This window comes from Symphalangus syndactylus, chromosome 9 (genome assembly GCF_028878055.3).
Source record: "Symphalangus syndactylus isolate Jambi chromosome 9, NHGRI_mSymSyn1-v2.1_pri, whole genome shotgun sequence".
Taxonomy (NCBI): Eukaryota; Metazoa; Chordata; class Mammalia; order Primates; family Hylobatidae; genus Symphalangus; species Symphalangus syndactylus.
The window spans coordinates 63,983,546-64,001,493 of record NC_072431.2 but is presented as its reverse complement, the minus strand read 5'-3'; the positions used below and the strand labels follow the sequence as shown (position 1 = coordinate 64,001,493).

The window sequence follows — 17,948 nt, the reverse complement described above, 5'->3', positions numbered from 1 at the left end:
TGTATTCAGAAAGTTCGCTAAATCTATATGTTCTTTAGGATTTTAGTACATACACTCATGTCTATGATAATGAGTTTTTCCTTTCCTCTGCAATCTTATTCTGTTTATGTCTTACTGCACTTGGCTAGGACTTTAAGTTGAATAGACATGATAATAAACATCCTTGTCTTGTTAGATCTGAAATGAGCGTGTATGTACAGTCAGTGAAGTAGAGGAGTAATACTTTTTTCCCCTAATTGTCAAACCAGTTGTCCAGTTGTCTTCCAATCCTAGTTAATCATTACAGTCTCCTTTGGCATTTCTTTTTTTTTTTTTTTCTCGGTAGAGATGAGACTTCACTATGTTACCTAGGCTGGTCTCAAAACTCTTGGGCTCAAGTGATCTTCCCACCTTGGCCTCCCAAAGTGTTGGGATTACAGGCATGCACCACCACACCTGGCTAATTTTTGTATTCCTTTTTTTTTTTTTTTTTTTTTGAGACGGAGTCTCGCTCTGTCTCCCAGCCATTCTCTCCTGCCTCAGCCTCCCAAGTAGCTGGGACTACAGGCACCTGCCACCACACCCAGCTAATTTTTTGTATTTTTAGTAGAGACGGGGTTTCACCATGTTAGCCAGGATGGTCTCAATCTCCTGACCCACCTTGGCCTCCCAAAGTGGTGGGATTACAGGCATCAGCCACCGTGCCCAGCTAATTTTTGTATTTCTAGTAGAGATGAGGTTTCACCATGTTGGCCATGCTGGTCTCGAACTCCTGACCTCAGGTGATCCTCCTGCCTCAGCCTCCTTCTGTGTTTTCCTTTTTGAAATAGTTTTAAATTATGTAAAATAATTTTAATGCTGGGATTACAGGCGTGAGCCACCTCGTCATGGCTCCTTTGGCATTTCTGACCCTTGCTTGCTCAGTGATGTGTATCCCTCAGTGTCTGGAGCACATTGTGAAGAAAAATGCAAGGTTTATGGGTTTTTTTGTTTTAATTTTATTACTTTAACTACAGATAAGGTCTTGCTATGTTGCCCAGGCTGGTCCGAAACTCCTGGGCTCAAGCAGTTCTCCTGCCTCAGTCTCTCAAAGTGCTAGGATTACAGGTGTGAGCCACCGCACTCGGCCATCTATGTGCTTTTAAAGTTCCACAGGTGGCTAGGTGTGGTGGCTCACGCCTGTAATCCCAGCACTTTTGGAGGCCAAGGCAGGCAGATCACGAGGTCAAGAGATCAAGACCATCCTGGCCAACATGGCGAAACTCCGTCTCTACTAAAAATACAAAAATTAGCCGAGTGTGGTGGCATGCTCCTGTAGTCCCAGCTACTCAGGAGGCTGAGGCAGGAGAATCGCTTGAACCAGGGAGGTGGAGGTTGCAGTGAGCTGAGATCGCGCCACTGCACTCCAGCCTGGCGACAGAGCAAGATTCCATCTCAAAAAAAAAAAAAATTTCCACAGGTGACTGAGCAGTCGTGTGAGAACCAGCGAGGTAGTGTCAGGGATCTGAAGTGGTTGAAAATGCCGCTTATATATTCAATCCTTGGATCCCTTTGATGAATTTTTGTATTCCGCTCTTTTATATCCCTGTAATCCCATGTTTTTTAAACCACTGTGCTCTGGCCTTTCTTGCTGTTTGAGCGTAACTTCAGCTGTTATTGCCGTGAGCAGTTTTCTCAAGCTTCTCCCAGGCCCAGCTTCCTGATGGTAGCCTCACTGAACTGTTCTGCTGCTTACCACTTGTCTGAAGCTTCCCCTTTTCCCTTTTTGAACTCTTATTAAGCATTGTTGGCTTCCTGTTTGTACTTATATGATGTAGCTGGTACTGGGTAAGAAATCACTAGCAGCTTTTCTAGTAGGAAAGACGGTCTGAGGTGACAGTTTAGTGGCTTTGTAATTAGGCTCAGGACTTACGAGACTATTTGCAGTGTCCGCTCTGTGCCAGCTACTTTGCTGCTGGTCTGTGGAGGAAGCACAGATGAAAACACCATCTTTGCTGTCAAGAACTCGCCTGGTGGAAGAGGCAGATGTATGGATAATCACCACATGATGATAAATGCCATCGTTGCTGCAAAAGTCATAAACGTTATGACAGCATAGTTTAAAAATGAAGTTAGTAAATTAAAATAAAAAATATAATAGAAGCAAGACTAAATTAGTTTACTGGGTTATCTTCTTTAATTTATTTCTATCCTTTCCATAGACAGTCTAGCACAGGTTTGAATGTGTCCTGGCTCTTCATTACTGAGGCTAACGTTCCACTTAATATATGCAAAAAGTGCGTCCATCCCTTCTACCTTAATTCACATTCCATTACTTTTATAGACTTCTTTTTTTGCTTTAATAATTAATACTGGCAGTTGACTTTCTTTTCAGGGGTCTTTCTTCACAAACAAATTTTTTTCATTTTCTTTTCTTTTCTTTGAGACAAGGTCTCACTCTGTCACCCAGGCGGGAGTGCAGTGGGGCAATCTCAGCTCACTGCAGCATGCTGAGTAGTTGGGATTACAGATGCAAACCACCACACCCAACTGATTGTTCAATTTTTTTGTAGAGACGGGGGTCTCGCTATGTTACCCAGGCTGGTCTCAAACTCCTGGGCTCAAGCGATCCTCCCACCTTGGCCTCCCAGCATGCTGGGATTACAGGCATGACTAACCATTTAACCATAAAAAATGTTTTTTTAGTCACTTAAAAAGAGACTTTGTCGTGTTGAGGGTCAGATGCTAAGTTATCAGCAGGCTCAGTCATGTCTCTCTTGATTTTTAGCTCTGGAAGAGAAGTGGCCCCAGTTCATCACCCTTCTCTAGCCCAGCCTCGTCCCGCTCCCAGACACCGGAGAGGCCAGCAAAGAAAATAAGGTACTCTGCGTTCTCCTGCAGTTTTCATTTGCTGCGTGGACAGATGGGGGTGAGGAAAGGTGGGAAACGAACCTGGCTCTTAGGCTTTGTGCTGCTGTGACTTACAGAATCAAAGAAACTAAGTCCCTGAGAGGGACAGTGCGGCACCCACCTGAACCGCTATCATCCCTACAATCTTGGGTACTGACTCCAGTGGCCTCTGGCCGTCGCCTCCCACTCCAGCATGAGGGATCGGGTGCAAGCACAGAGGCCATGCAGAGTGGAGAGCAGAGAGAGTCCAGTCAGCGGGCAGTCGCCATCAGGTTCTTGACTTGAGCTGACGCCCTAGGTGCTTGCAGTTGGCTGGGATGCCACTCCCTCAGGGATCACATCTGTGTCTAGAACTCCCAGGGACTTGGTAGGTTGTAAGTAAGGTTTGAAGATTATCGTTTTATGCTTGTTTTAAGACAAAAGCTGTCTTCATGGCCTCTGTGAACAGCCTCCCTTCATTCTGTTGGAATTTCCTTTTGAGTTTTTTTATCCTGCATACTGAGATCTTAAATTATGGTTGTTTTAGACATTGGCCACTTGGTAGTTAGGAGGGTGTGAGAAATTATTTAATACTTCAGCCAAGAAGTCTTTCTAGACTAAATTGTTCCTTTTTTCCCGGCAGAGAAGAGGAGCTGTGTCATCATTCCAGTTCTTCAATTCCATTGGCGACAGACAAGGGGTCCCAGGGAGAAAAGGGTAGGTTGCTGAGGAGGGTCTGCTGTTGCTGGTGGAGGTGTTTGTGGAGGATGTAGAGATTAATACCTATTGAAAAAAGGTCTTGAGCATTGCTATGTCTAACGCATGTTAGATACAAAGAGAGAGATTTCCTCTCCTTCAGAAGTTTATAGTCTGATGAGGGAGAAAGGCTACAGACGGGCGCTAACGATTGGATAGAGGTAAGCTCAGTTTGAGTCACCTTTGGATGATCCTGGTAATTACTGCACAGTAAGCGGTTTGTGTCCGTGCCTTAATCTTGCAAACACTGTCCAAGCAACCAAACCATAGAAGATTGAATCTTTTCAGAGATACTCAGTGAAAACTCAACGTGAAATGCGAAGTGGGTAGACACAACCATCCATTTCTGGAAGAGGGAAGGAAGCAAACGAGTCTTGGTTTCTTTCTTTAGTTGCAGATACAACCCCAAGGAAGAAACAAAACTCAAATTCTCAGTCTACACCTGGCAGCTCTGGGCAGCGTAAGCGGAAAGTTCAGCTGCTGCCTTCTCGGCGAGGGGAACAGCTGACCTTGGTATGGTCTTGTCCATCTACTCCTGCCCTCCCCGGCTTAGCTCTCCTAAGTCTTAGGAACGCTAAGGACAAGTTTCTTCTGTTTTTTTTTTCTAATTTATTTTTGTTTTTGTTTTTGTTTTTTGAGACAGCATCACTATGTCACCCAGGCTGGAGTGCAGTGGCTCGATTTTGGCTCACTGTAATCTCTGCCTCCAGGGTTCAAGCAATTCTCCTGCCTCAGCCTCCCAAGTAGCTGGGATTACAGGCGCTTGCTACCACACCTGGCTAATTTTTTGTATTTTTAGTAGAGATGGGGTTTCACCATGTTGGCCAGGCCGGCCTCAAACTCCTGACCTCAAGTGATCCAGCTGGCATGACCTCCCACAGTGCTGAGATTACAGGCGTGAGCCACCGTGCCCAGCCTTCCTGTTTTTTCTGATTGGCCTGACTTCTTTTTTTCTTTGGTAGCCTCCACCTCCCCAGCTTGGCTATTCGATCACTGCCGAGGACGTAGACTTAGAGAAGAAGGCTTCGTTACAGTGGTTCAACCAGGCCTTGGAGGACAAGAGCGGTAAGGAGCATAGATCGTTGCACACTCGAGAGGTTTCAGGTGTGTTTTCTCTGGTTTTATTTTGGTGTTTGAAAAAATAGGTTTCTCTGGGAAAATCCCAAGTAGGGTTCCATGTTTTCTTGTGGTCTTTCTCGCCTGAGACATCCATGTTGGTGTTCACGGGAACTGGACAGCAGGGACCACTGCAATTGAGGGCAGGCATTCCTCCATGAGCTGTGCTGAGACCCTGCTCTCCGAAAGGCATCTGGAAAGAAGTCCCAGACAAGCCAGGACTGCATCACCTTTCTTTCTTTCTTAGATGCTGCCTCGAACTCTGTCACTGAGACCCCACTTACCACTCAGCCTTCGTCTACCTTTACCCTGCCTGCTGCTGCAGCTGCCTCCTCACCCACCTCCCTCCCGGCCCCAAGCACCAACCCACTGTTAGAGAGCTTGAAGAAGATGCAGAGTCCCCCGAGCCTGCCACCCTGCCCAGGTGAGCTGGAGTGGGGCCGTGGATCCAGCCTTCTGAGCAGCATCCCCTGCTTGGGTTGGAATAAGGGCGTCGCGCCTGTCGGTCGCTGGAGATTGCTCTGCAGGCCAAACGCACCCTGGCTCAGCACACCAGAGCAGGCCCACATGTAACAGCGCCGGAGCCTGCATCAGGGAGTGTTAGAGAAGGGGTGCTGTGACGCTCGGGATCTGAAGCCTGGCTCGTAGCTGCCCTGAGCCTCGCCTTCCTCATCTGTCAGATGAGAATGATCTTCCCGGTGCAGCACCTCTGAAGTGTGAATGTGGTGGCGTGGTCAGGATGTCCTTGCCTATCAGAACCACCGGTCCAGAACAGCACTGCTTCCTTTTCCTCCAGCACTTTGAGGGCTGCTGGTGTTCCCGGCCCAGGCCTTCATGGCACTGTGCACGCACCTCTTTATCAGATGGTAACCTGGGGTTCGTACTCACCCTCCCTGCTCAAGGGCAGAGACTTCCCCATTCATAGTTGCATGCTCTTAGCACCTGGCAGGTGAGCTTAGTAGGCAAAGTATATCTAGATTCATACGTGAACTTCAGAGTTCAGACAACTGGACTGTCTTAGTCTCTACACATTAGGCCCCCATTTTGGCCCCATTTTATCCCCTTCTGTCTGATGATCTGTGAGGTGGAAATAATGAACACTTCCTTGATTTACTGTACAGGCCTGTAGTGTAGACTTAGCTGAGTTTATTGACTGACTCTTGGATCCCAGGCTCTGTGGTAGGCGTGGGGAGGACACTGAAATACTGAATACCATCATCTTCGAAGTGTTTATGCCAACTTCACATTTTCTATTCTTCTTCCAGAATCTGCTGGAGCAGCAACCACTGAGGCCCCCTCGCCTCCAAAGACGCCCAGCCTCCTGCCCCCGCTGGGCTTATCACAGTCAGGGCCACCAGGGCCGCTCCCCAGCCCCTCCTTAGACTCCAAACCCCCGAACACTTTGCTGGGGCTGATCCCTGCTCCATCCACGGTACCAGCCACTGACACCAAGTCACCTCCAACCCTTCAGACAGAGACGGCTACCAAACCCCAAGCCACATCTGCCCTGTCTCCTGCCCCCAAGCAAAGCTTCCTGTTTGAAACACAGAGCACCTCACCTTCCAGCCCTGCCGCATCTTCAGCATCTCCCATGTTCAAGCCCATTTTCACGGCCCCACCCAAGAGTGAGAAGGAAGGCCCAACACCGCCTGGCCCTTCAGTCACAGCCACAGCGCCCTCCAGCTCCTCCCTCCCCACGACCACCAGCACCACAGCCCCGACCTTCCAGCCTGTCTTTAGCAGCATGGGGCCACCTGCATCTGTGCCCTTGCCTGCTCCCTTCAAGCAGACAACTGCTCCTGCCACTGCTCCCACCACAACTGCCCCGCTCTTCACTGGCCTGGCCACTGCCACCTTTGCTGTGGCTCCCGTCACCTCCGCCAGTCCATCCGCAGACTCTGCTTCGAAGCCTGCGTTTGGCTTTGGCATAAATAGTGGGAGCAGCAGCAGGGTGAGCACCACAACCAGCACTGCCAGTGCCGCCTCACAGCCTTTCCTCTTCGGGGCGCCCCAGGCCTCTGCTGCCAGCTTCACCCCGGCCATGGGCTCCATATTCCAGTTTGGCAAACCTCTTGCCCTGCCCACAACCACCACAGTCACCACCTTCAGCCAGTCCCTGCCCACTGCTGTGCCAACGGCCACCAGCAGCAGCGCTGCCGGCTTTAGTGGTTTCGGCAGCACCCTCACCACCTCCTCCCCGGCCACCAGCAGCCAGCCTGCTCTGACGTTCAATAACACGAGCACCCCCACGTTCAACATTCCCTTTGGGTCAAGCGCCAAGTCCCCGCTCCCATCATATCCAGGAGCCAACCCCCAGCCCACATTTGGGGCCGCTGAGGGGCAGCCACTGGGGGCCGCCAAGCCAGCCCTTGCCCCCAGCTTTGGCAGCTCTTTCACTTTTGGAAACTCTGCAGCCCCGGCCCCGGCTGCTGCACCCACACCTGCACCTGCATCCACGATCAAGATCGTGCCTGCGCACGTGCCTACGCCCATTCATCCTACCTTTGGCGGTGCCATGCACTCAGCGTTTGGGTTGAAAGCCACGGCTTCGGCCTTTGGCACTCCCACCAGCTCACAGCCCGCCTTTGGCGGCTCCACTGCTGTCTTCTCCTTCGGTGCAGCCACCAGCTCTGGCTTTGGAGCCACCACCCAGACTGCCAGCAGCGGGAGCAGCAGCTCTGTGTTCGGCAGCACAACACCATCACCCTTCACGTTTGGGGGTTCGGCAGCCCCCGCTGGCAGTGGGAGCTTTGGGATCAATGTGGCCACCCCAGGCTCCAGCACCACATCCGGAGCTTTCAGCTTTGGAGCAGGACAGAGTGAGAGCACAGCCACCTCCACCCCCTTCGCGGGGGGCTTAGGTCAGAACGCCCTGGGCACCACCGGCCAGAGCACACCGTTTGCCTTCAACGTGGGCAGCACACCTGAGAGCAAACCTGTGTTTGGAGGTAAGGAGGGGCGTGGACTTGGGCTGCCGGGCTGGACACTGACAAGCTGTGCCCGCGAAGCCTGCGTTCTCGGGGAGCTTATGCTGTGGCAGTGAAGAGACAGGCACTGAATATAGAACTCAGTGAAATGCCAGGGCACGATACATGTTTTGCTAACGTAATAATGACTGGAGGAGCCGTTGTGGATTTAACTGGTCAAAGAAGGCCCTTCTGAGTAATTAACAATTGTAAGCTGAAGGTTGGGCGTAGTGGCTCACGCTTGTAATCCCAACATTTTGGGAGGCCAAGAAGTGTGGATCACTTGAGACCAGGAATTCAAGACCAGCCTGGGCAACTTGGTGAAACCCTGTCTCTACTAAAAATACCAAAAAATTAGCTGGGCGTGGTGGTACCCACCTGTAATCCCAGCTACTCAGGAGGCTGAGGCACAAGAATGGTTTGAACCCAGGAGTTGGAGGTTGCAGTGAGCCAAGATCATGCCACTGTACTCTGGCCTGGGTGAGAGAGCAAGACTCTGTCTCAAAAAACAAAACGTAAGCTGAGTATAGGGGTAGGGTGGGGCTGGGCACAAGTGGACATGCCTTTCAGGCCCAGGATGGCGCATGCAAAGGCCCAGAGGCAGAAATATGTTTGGTGTGTTGAAGAGCAGAACAAAGACAAGCATGGCAGGAGGGCAGGAGCAGAAGCAGTGGTGTGGAAGGAGGCCAAGAGGCGAGGATTGTTTGTGGCCAGGGTTGGGTGTTTGGGTCTTAAGTGCTCAGGAAAACCATTGCAGAATCAGGCAGAAGAATGATGAATGTAGATCCCATGGCTTCTGTTTTCTTCGTGAAGTAGGAGAGAAAATCTGGGAGAGAGAGGGTCGGGATAAAGTGTATAAAAAAGAGGTCTTTTGAAATAGTCATTTTGGACAGTGGGGGAAAGGAACATCATATTAAAAAGTGCAATCAGTTTCCAGGCAGTTTGTGGGCTGGAGAATTGTGATTGTGAAGTTAAAGTGAGGCCAGTTAGCATGGCGTGTGTTTCCCAGTGACACTGTGGGTGTAGACCTAAGGTCAGTGGACAGCTGGTGCCACCCGGCCATGGAGACCCCAGCAAGCACAGCAGGAGGGGCAGCGGGTCAGTGCCCCGATGCAGCTCAGGGGTGCAGGAGTGGAGAGCGGGTGAAGTCAGCTGCAGGAGGGGTGGTGCTTGCAGGAGATTTGGGAGCCGGAGCAGTTGTGGTGACAGTGTGACCGCAGGAGTGGTGGCAGGGGTCGGGGAGAGGAGGTCATGGGGGTGGCAAGGTCGAGGGGCTGAGAAGATCATCAGCCTCACAGGGCGAAGTCACCATGAGTGGTGATGGGGAGGAAGCCAGTGAGCCAAGGGTCCTCTGTGAATCAGGGAGTGACCTGGCAGTTGACAGGTGACATGAGGACATGGCAGATTAAAGTGATCTGAACTTGAGTTACGGTATTTAGGGAAGGAAGAGAAACAGTGTGGAAGCAGCGTGGGAGCACAGGGAGCCTCCCCTCGCCCGGGCCGGAGGCCAAGCCCTGAGAGCAGCCTTCCCTGCAGAGGGGCTGCCAGAGAGGGCATCGGGCAGGCAGCCAGAGCCAGTCAGGGCAAGGCCGGGGAAGGGAGGGTACCACAGGGCATCACAAAAGATGAGGGGTGGACAAACCAGGCTTCAGAGGGGAGGGGACAGGGGCTAGGGGGAAAAGGCCTGAACAGAAGAGGTAGCCAACCCGGGTACATGAGGAGGCGGGGGCCCCAGAGTACTCCCCTCTGCAGCGATGGTCAGGAGGCCCACGAGGTGGCTGCGGGGCAGGGGGGCTTTTTCTCTGCCCTGGCGTGGCCGTTAGCGGGTGGGAGAAGCAGGCTGAGCTGGGGCCCCAGGCATGAAGACTCGGTTGTCTGGCTTAGTTGCTAATGGAGGAGTGCCACAGGAGCAGGAGTGGGGCTGAGGGTCCTGTGGGAAGTGCCCTGCGGAGCACAGGCTCCTGCCCGGCTCCTCGCCTGCCTCTGCCCTCTGCTCACTGGCCAGCTCTCTGCTCTTCATTCCAGGCACCGCCACCTCTACCTTTGGTCAGAACACCCCTGCGCCTGGAGTGGGCACATCAGGCAGCAGCCTCTCCTTTGGGGCATCCTCAGCACCCGCCCAAGGCTTTGTTGGCGTTGGACCGTTCGGTAAGCAGCAAGCCGCCCTGTGGCCCTACTTGTCTGTCTGAGGAGGGGTTGGGCGGGGTGGCAGGCTCCTGGCCCTCTGAGGCCCCGTGAAGATTAGGTTCAGCACAGGAAGGACATTTCGGGTTAGGAGTCCAGCACAGCCCAGGGATGGGAGTTGGATGGCAGAGATCAGAGAGGAGCTGCCCGGGGCGGAAGTTTGCCTCCCATGGGAAGCTGGGTAACAATGGATGCGTGGGCCTCGCTCTGAGACTCTGGGAGTTTGCGTTTCAGGAGGCTCCTCCCATACAGTGTTGCTGACGCAGCAGGAAGGCCCTATTGAGGCACCCTGTGTTTTGTTACTGGCCTGGCCTTCCAGAGGTTCGGGCACCCAGAGCCAGAGTCTCAGGTAGCAGCTGCCCTGATGAGGTCTTGTTGAATCTTTCCAGGATCGGCGGCCCCTTCGTTTTCCATTGGTGCGGGATCCAAGACCCCAGGGGCTCGACAGCGACTGCAAGCCCGAAGGCAGCACACCCGCAAAAAATAGCCTTTGTCCCCTGTCCCTGTTCCCCTCACCCCTTCCCTAAATCTGGACCTTGGCACCTGCTAGGAAGAGCCTTGGACCCTTCCAGTTGCATAAAGCAAACCTACCCCGGATCTCTGGCTTCAGCTGCCAGGGGGTAGTGGCAGCCCTGGGGCCCCTTCCCTTCTCCTGGAGGAAGCACAAGCCTCAGGGATGGGGAACCAGGATGCAGAGGGCCAAAGCCCGGGACCTCTACTTGAACAGTTCCACTGGGGAGGCTGGAGAACTAAGGAAACACCTGTACATAGTGTCCGCTGCCCTAACTCCCGCTTAGCACGCCCTTAGGCAGGCGCCCCTTCTACCTTTCCCCGAGAGCCATCGTCGCTGGAGGGTGCAGGGTCCAGCCCACCTGGTGTGCTGGTATGCACCTGATGGGATTTGGGAAATGGGTTATCCCTAAAGCTTTATCTTGCTTGGCTTAACTGTGAGAAGTGGTTCTCTTCCTCTGGTCCCTTCTGGGGACTGTTTCCCCATTTTCTTGCTGCTGTGTCCCTCACCGGTTCCTTGCAGGATTCCTTCCTTTTTAAATGCCCTTGAATCTAGCTTTGCCTTGGAGACCCCAGTGAGTGCTGCTCCTGCCGTTTCCTTCCTGCCAAGTCTGAGTCAATGTTTATCTCCAACCCTCTGCCAGTTTGGCCCCTCAAAGCTTGGTGGCTCAAGACTGTTAGCCTGGCAGAGCCAGGGGTGAGATACCTTGCTCCAGGAGGGAGAAGCTCTTGGAGCAGGCAGGATGCCCACCGCTGCTTCAGCTGCCTCCTCGCCCAGCTACCCTTTGGCCCCATTGGGCCCTCGTCTGCCTCTCCAGGATCGTATGTTTCAAGCCTTGTCCTGTGTTCCTTTGTCTGACGCTCTGTGTATTGCTCTTTGAATCGAGTTTGGAGGAAGAATTGAGTTGTATGAGTGGCGGCATGTTGGTAGTGCCGGACTTCCTGTTTCAAGTTTTCTGGGGCCTCGCTAATTGAATGTGGAAAGTAGCACCGCTTGACGGCTACAAGTGCTGACTCCTGAATTTTCCAATGGTGTTCTGACTTCAAGGGCTGGCAGCCTGGGAGAATGGGCCCGGGGGGGAAGCAAAGACCTCTTCCCTCTGCTGTTTCTGTCCCACTTACCTTACCTCACTGGAGGTTACATCACCCAAAGTAGATGTTAGAAAACCTAAATTAATGGACCATATTTTTAAAATCCTATTTTTCCCAAACAGGGCCTTCTGCAGCCCATCCTTTCCTTCCTTCCGAAACCACATACCCCAGGCCCAAGCGCCTTGCTGCCACGCCCAACCTCTTTGGGAGAAGTATGAATGCGTGTGTCTAAATTAAAAGAAAAATATTTAAACGTTTTTTAACAAAAATTTATTTTTGTATTTAAGCTAAATTGCCTTTTAAATTCCTTCAAGCTTGGTTCATTGAGGTGGTTAAGTAAAGTATAAATGGTATTTACTAGGAATTAGCTGTATAGTTAAGTTATACCTGTGCAAAGAAGAGGCTCAAATGCTGTCCCCAGCAGCTTTCCTGGGGGACTGGAGCTCCTTCTGGCCACGTTATATGAAATGTAATTCTTATTTTATAAATAATGTGATGTAAATGTAACCAGTGCCCCCTCCCCGATGTGACTGAGGGTGAGTGTTCGGTGGCGGGGCTGCTCTTTCCCACCCCTCAGAACAGCTCTGATCCTTGTTAATACCCGGCTGCGTGTGCAGCTGAGGAATAAGTGAAGTGAACCTCAAGCTTAAATACCTGTTAGGATTGGAGGGTCGGGGTGGGCCCGGGCCTGGGCCTAGCAATCAAGCTTCTACCTGTACCTTATGTAAGGTAGACCCTCCTAGTGTCAGTACCTGAGCTAGTTTACCTCAGTTCCGCAGGCAGGACAGCCGGTCCGGGAACCCTGAGTGAGTGTGAGTGTGCATGTGTACAGTACGCGCACTGGATGGCAGCGGGAGGCTGGGACTTTCCATTACAAATAGAGACTTCATTCCTGTTGAGTCTAGTAGGAATTTTAGTATGAATGTGAGATTTTTCTCCTGCTTGTGTCATTGAGAATAAAAAACTGTGATCTATCATAGAGTACGTTCTGCTTTTTATTTCTGCAGGCAACACTTTGCTCACCAGCAAGAACACAGCCCGAGGAAGGGACCCAATACCCTTTCAAAACCCAAAGTGCTGCCTGCGGTGAGGGCCCAGGGTTCTCCATGGAGAGGACAGGCGTCTTCCTTTCCCACCAGGAAGTCGTCAACCCGGAGCCTCTGCTATGTGCAAGGCAGTGTGCAAGCACCGGCTGCGGCTTTTTGCTGTCTCTTCTTTCTCTTTGGGGCTGGGCTGGGTGTGCATTCTGGTGCTGATGCTTCAGCCTGTGAGGCTGAGCTAGAGAAGTGTAGATGTTAGATGTGCCAGTGCCATCCTGCGTCTCCCAGGCACACCCCCTACTCACTCACCTTGGCGCCTTGACCCGTTCAATTACGGCAACGAAGAAGCCACCACTGAGCGTGGTCTCAGGGGAGGCCCGGAGGCAGTGCTCGGCACCCGGGAACGTGCTCAGGCCTCGGTGGGGCCAGGCAGGCAGGGCGGGAGCTAGCCTGCGAGAGAAACAGCCCCAATGCTGGGTAAGAGAGCAGCTCACCCCTTCCCCCCCACCACGACCCTGGCGCACACCCTGCACCTGAAGGCGCCGGGGTTCTGATGCAGCGCATCTCGCACCACGTCTTCATTCTCCTCCTGGCAGAGGGAGCACGTGGAGTAGACAAGCCGCTGCAGGGAAGGGAAAGTGAGCGCGTGGCACAGGGCTCGCTGCTGGAACCCTGCCAGGGCATGCAGACGCGCCGGGCTCGGTTGTCCTGCCCCGGGCTCCTCCAGCTGTCTGTTCGGCATACCTAAGGAAAAGCGTGTCTCGGTTACACAGCTTCAGGGGGCTGCCTCAGTCTTGAAATCCTCGCTTCACAGAGTACTTTTGCCCCAGGGTCCCAAGCCCATTAGTGTCAGAACTAAGACCAAAACAAATGACTCCAGGTCTAGGACCTGCGAGTCCCTAGGCCACGCTTTCTCGCCATCTCACCCGAGCCACTGCAGGAAGGATCCAGCAGGATGTAGTGGACCTCACGGTAGCGCGGGTCTGAGGGGGAGACCGCCAGGAAGTCCTCTTCAGCCAGCTCACAGCAGGAGACGCCAGCCCGGGCCAGCAACGTGGCCATGGATGCCAGCCGCTTGGCATCCAGGTCAAAGGCAAAGATCTTCCTAGGGCAAAGCGGGGGTGAGCTGAGCACGCGTGGAGCAGCTAAGGGCCTGTCACAGCCAACCAGAACATGCAGGTTAAGCCAGGACACACAATATTGAAACGGCCTACGTTTAAAGGGCCCAGAGTCAGAGGTAACTGGCCTGGGGTCTCTGCCCCAAGGGCTAAGGGATCCACATCTCGCACCTGCGGTGGGAGAAGCTTAACTTGGGGCGAATACCGTGAACTGCTTTGGTACAGCAGGAAAGAGTTAAGCAAAAGTCATCCTTTCAGCCTTCATTACCCACTGAGACGCACAGAATCAAACCCCATGTCCTCCTCCTGCTCCTGACCGTGGCACTCACCCTTGGTTCTTCAGAAGAGCAGCCAAGTGACTGGTCTTATTGCCTGGGGCGGCACAGGCATCGATGACATGGGAGCCTGGCGGGGGGTCCAGCAGCATGGCTGGGAGACAGCTGGCCTGGCGAGCAGAGCACAGGGGTCAGCTGAACAGAGACCCCAGGATAGGCCCTTCCCATGCCTACACATTCTTCCCTTTTAAATTCCTCCTGCCTACCCTGTCCTGCAGAATGAGGTGTCCGGCCCGGTACAGTGGGTGTTCATGCAGATCTGTCTGGGCGGGAAACACCAGCAGCTCCGGCATCAAGGGGTCCAGGAGAAAATGCTTCCCCTTGAGGGCTCGTAAGTCGTCAAGGCTGCCAGGGGAGAAGAACCATTCATTCATCATTTCCTGAATTTCTCCCTGCCAGGCCCCACTTCAACGGTCCATTCACACAACAAATGCTACCACAGCTACGGAGAAATCAACAGGGTGATAAGGGAATCCGGGAATCCGCAGTTGAGGGAATGGGTTGTCAAGCCAGACTGATGGGTCAGGAGCCCCCTCTACTGTTTACCAGCAGTGGGAGCTTGGGCAAGTGATTCAATCTCAGGCCCCACTGGCATCTCTGTAAAATAGTAGGTGTGGGGATTCAATGAGCCAATATATCCAAGATACTTACTTGCCACAATTTAATAAATGTTAGCTATTCGTGTTGAAGCATAACCTTGGAGAAAGGTTACTTTACGGGGGGGTGAGGGGATGGAGGGAGGTGAGAGCTGAGCTCATTCTTGATGGATGAGGAGTTAGTCATGTGAGGCGCTTAGATTAAAGCTACATTCACTATAACTCAGTAAAGGAGTCCTGCCCACTCTCCCGGACCCATGCAGAAATGGGCCCAGAGAGTCACATGTCTCAGTTCAGAAATCTATCCAAGTGGCAGAGCTGGAATTCAAACGCAAGCAGCCGTTCTCTGCTATTCCACCCTGGTGTCCAAGCAACATGGTAGAGGCAGAAGGAAGAGGATCTTACAAAGAGTGGGGGAAAGGGAGAGGGGCAGAGGCTGCTTATCAGAGCCACCAAAGGACAAAACAAGATAGGTGTGAGCCCAGTGGAGGAGGCATGGGGCAGGGACCAGCCACTGTTGCTGGCACGCTGGTGCACGCAGCACTGTGGCAGATGGACCTGGAGAGGAAGCAGGAGGGACAGCACAGTGGAGCCAAGAAAGGGCTTAGCATGGCCAGGCACGGTGACTCACGCCTGTAATCCCAGCACTTTGGGAGGCTGAGGCGGGCAGATCACCTGAAGTCAGGAGCTCAAGACCAGCCTGACCAACATGGAGAAACCCCGTCTCTACTAAAAATACAAAATTAGCCGGGCGTGGTGCTGCATCCCTGTAATCCCAGCTACTCAGGAGGCTGAGGCAGGAGAATTGCTTGAACCCAGGAAACAGAGATTGCAGTGAGCCAAGATCGCGCCATTGCACTCCAGCCTGGGCAACAAGAGCGAAACTGTCTCAAAAAAAAAAAAAAAAAAAAGAAAAGAAAGAAAGGGCTTAGCAGGGGAGTAACAGCATCAGATCTGGCTTTAGAGCTTCCTACACTCAACCTCAAGGAGGGAATTGCAGTGAGACAGTCTGGAAGCAGAGAGACCAGTCTGGGAAGTTCCTGTGGTCATCCTAATAAGAAATGAGTGCTTAACCTAGGCAGTGTCCGAGGGGCTGAAGAGAAAGGAGTGGAGGCCAGATGTGGTGGCTCACGCCTGTAATCTAAGCACTTTGGGAGGCCAGGGTGGGCAGATCACCTGAGTTCAGGAGTTTGAGACCAGCATGGCCAATGTGGTGAAACCTCATCTCCACTAAAAATACAAAAATTAGCTGGGCATGGTGGTGGGAGCCTCTAATTCCAGCTACTTGGGAGGCTGAGGCAGGAGCATCGCTTGAACCCGGGAGGCAGTGAGCCAAGATCATGCCACTGCACTCCAGCCTGGGTGACAGAGTGAGACTCAGTCTAAAAAAAAGAGAGGAGTGGAGCTGAGAAAGATGCTCAAGGTGGAGGAGTAAATGATTGGAGGGAGGGGAAGGAAGCATCTAGGATGACTCAGTTTCTGGCTTGACCAAATGGGTGGAAGATGGTGACATCTGTTGATTTAACTGGGGATGTACTAGGTGTAAAGTCAGAGAGAAAAGATGACGAATGCAGCGACTGTAGCATCTGTGGTGCATTCGTATGAACCTGAGGAGGGAAGACTGCAAGAGGGAAGTCTACACTGGGCGGTGAGAATCACCAGGTGGGAGGCAGGAGTTAAAGCTAGAGAAAAAACGGAGAGATCGAGACGAATGTAGGATGGGGCTCCTAGGAGTTCGATGTTTAAGGGATGGGAGGAAGACAAACCTTGGAGATGGAGAAACTGCTAGAAAGGTAGGAAGAAAGCCCAGAGAGCAAAGCCACAACTATCCAACCACTTCTCTTCCCAGTACCCCAGACACCTCCCTAGATGAGGACAGCCAGGGCTCTAAGCTCTCACCTGGAAGCCCGACCCTGATAGGAGAAACCTTGTCTCTTGAAATAATCAACTACATCATTGGAGCAGGTCTTGAGAGCATTCACACGCACAAATCGAGGCAGCTGGGAGGCTAGGACACAATGAGCAGTGAGTAGGCAGGAGCAAAGTTCCCCGCCTCCCCCACCCCCCAACTCCTTCCAGCTCACCTGGACCAGGCCTGGATCCCACTTCCAACAGGTCCTCATTCCGGCTCACACCCCGATGAACCTTGAGCCGAGCCAACTCAGCCTTGAGCCTCGCCTGGTGGCGGCCCAACAGAGCCTTCCATCGGCCCCCACCCCCTCGAAAGCCCTTTCCCAACAACAACTCATACACTAGCACCTGGGGATGAGGGAACAAAGACAAAAACGCCCTAAGAATGAAGCATGAATGCCTTAGAACTCTAATGGAGCCCAGGCACTGGAATGGCTAAACAGATCACCTGACAGATACAGGTGGGGTACCTTACCCAAGATCACACCAGAAATTAACTACAGAACAGGATCGGAACCTGGCGTCTTGCTTCCCAGCCTTAGACCCTTTTCCACCAATGTTCACCAGTAGATCTCTGCACCCAACTTCTTGCCAACATTACCCTTTGGTGGGTTTGGGTTTTCTTTTTAGAATCGGGGTCTAGCTCTGTCGCCCAGGCTGAAGCGCAGTGGCCAGATCATAGCTCACTGCAGCTTCGAACTCCTGGGCTCAAGTGATCCTACCCCCTCAGCCTCCGGAGCAGCTGGGACCACAGGTGAGCGCCGCCACGCCCGACTTCCTTACAGTCTCCGCCATTACCACTTTGTACTTCGGTTATTTAATCCTTCAAAACACTCAAAGTTAAAGCATTTTCATCCCATCTCAATTCGTAACCCAGGGAAGGTCTGCTCATACTCATTTCAGCTGAGCGACTTGCTCCAGTCCCGCCGTGCACGGCAGCAGAGCTGAGACCAGATGACAAAGCGTTGACCGTCTGGGTTCACTTCCCCGTCCGTCCCCTCCCCTCACCTTGGCCAGGTGCGGCCGCAGCTTCTTCTCCGCTCGGAGGAGGCCGGCGCTGGCGATCACGGCATCCAGCACGGCGGAGTAGCGCTGCGTTTCGCACACTAGCGCGTACAGCTGCTTCACGTTCTGTGTGGCCAAGGAAGACAAGCTGGGTCGGGGTCTCTGCCGGCCCTCCTCCCCGGGCCCCACCTCCCGACCCCACCCGGGCCCGTCCCACTCCACCCCGGGTTCCTCACCCCCTACCCTTACTTCTCGCGCCCGGGCCCGCTACCTGGAAGTTGCTGGAGTACACCAGCCCCTTGATGGAGCCCTGGCGGTTCTCCACGCCGGCCAGCACGCCTGCAGCTGAGGCATACAACCCCATGTTCCCGCGCGCCTTTACGGCTCTGTAGCAAAACGCATCCGGCTCTGCGCCCGCCCGGACTTCCGGGGTCAAAAAGCACGACCTTCCGGGACCGGAAGTGCCGGTCGA

At 53.0% G+C, this 17,948-nt stretch overlaps 2 protein-coding genes across 10 annotated transcripts in view; one reads left to right on the top strand and one right to left on the bottom strand.

The window, feature by feature from the left end:
* The window catches only part of POM121 (POM121 transmembrane nucleoporin), a 23,131-nt gene extending 10,681 nt beyond the window's left edge, over nt 1-12,450 (top strand). Inside the window, exons 6-13 of one of the 3 annotated variants that reach the window (XM_055292869.2) lie at nt 2,747-2,838; nt 3,491-3,564; nt 3,995-4,116; nt 4,566-4,668; nt 4,967-5,143; nt 5,985-7,667; nt 9,711-9,833; nt 10,259-12,450. In XM_055292869.2, coding sequence (XP_055148844.1) covers nt 2,747-2,838; nt 3,491-3,564; nt 3,995-4,116; nt 4,566-4,668; nt 4,967-5,143; nt 5,985-7,667; nt 9,711-9,833; nt 10,259-10,356 — 2,472 coding nt within the window. In that variant the 3' untranslated portion in view covers nt 10,357-12,450. The remainder of the gene's footprint in view (nt 1-2,746; nt 2,839-3,490; nt 3,565-3,994; nt 4,117-4,565; nt 4,669-4,966; nt 5,144-5,984; nt 7,668-9,710; nt 9,834-10,258) is intronic. The other 2 variants (XM_055292870.2, XM_055292871.2) reach the window with 2 other exon arrangements.
* NSUN5 (NOP2/Sun RNA methyltransferase 5) lies at nt 12,449-17,948 on the bottom strand. 7 transcript variants are annotated; one of them, XM_055292891.2, is made up of 10 exons: nt 17,748-17,948; nt 17,480-17,602; nt 16,645-16,819; nt 16,460-16,568; nt 14,171-14,309; nt 13,959-14,074; nt 13,438-13,616; nt 13,045-13,255; nt 12,821-12,961; nt 12,449-12,749 (listed from the first exon to the last, which is right to left on the bottom strand). In XM_055292891.2, exons 1-10 carry the CDS (start codon nt 17,838-17,840, stop codon nt 12,635-12,637), a joined length of 1,401 nt encoding a protein of 466 aa, XP_055148866.1. In that variant the 5' UTR covers nt 17,841-17,948; the 3' UTR covers nt 12,449-12,634. The 7 variants fall into 7 exon arrangements, with proteins under 7 accessions (XP_055148866.1, XP_055148865.1, XP_055148868.1 ...); XM_055292890.2 differs by having other exon boundaries at nt 13,438-13,664; nt 17,748-17,905; XM_055292893.2 differs by having other exon boundaries at nt 12,449-12,744; nt 17,748-17,905.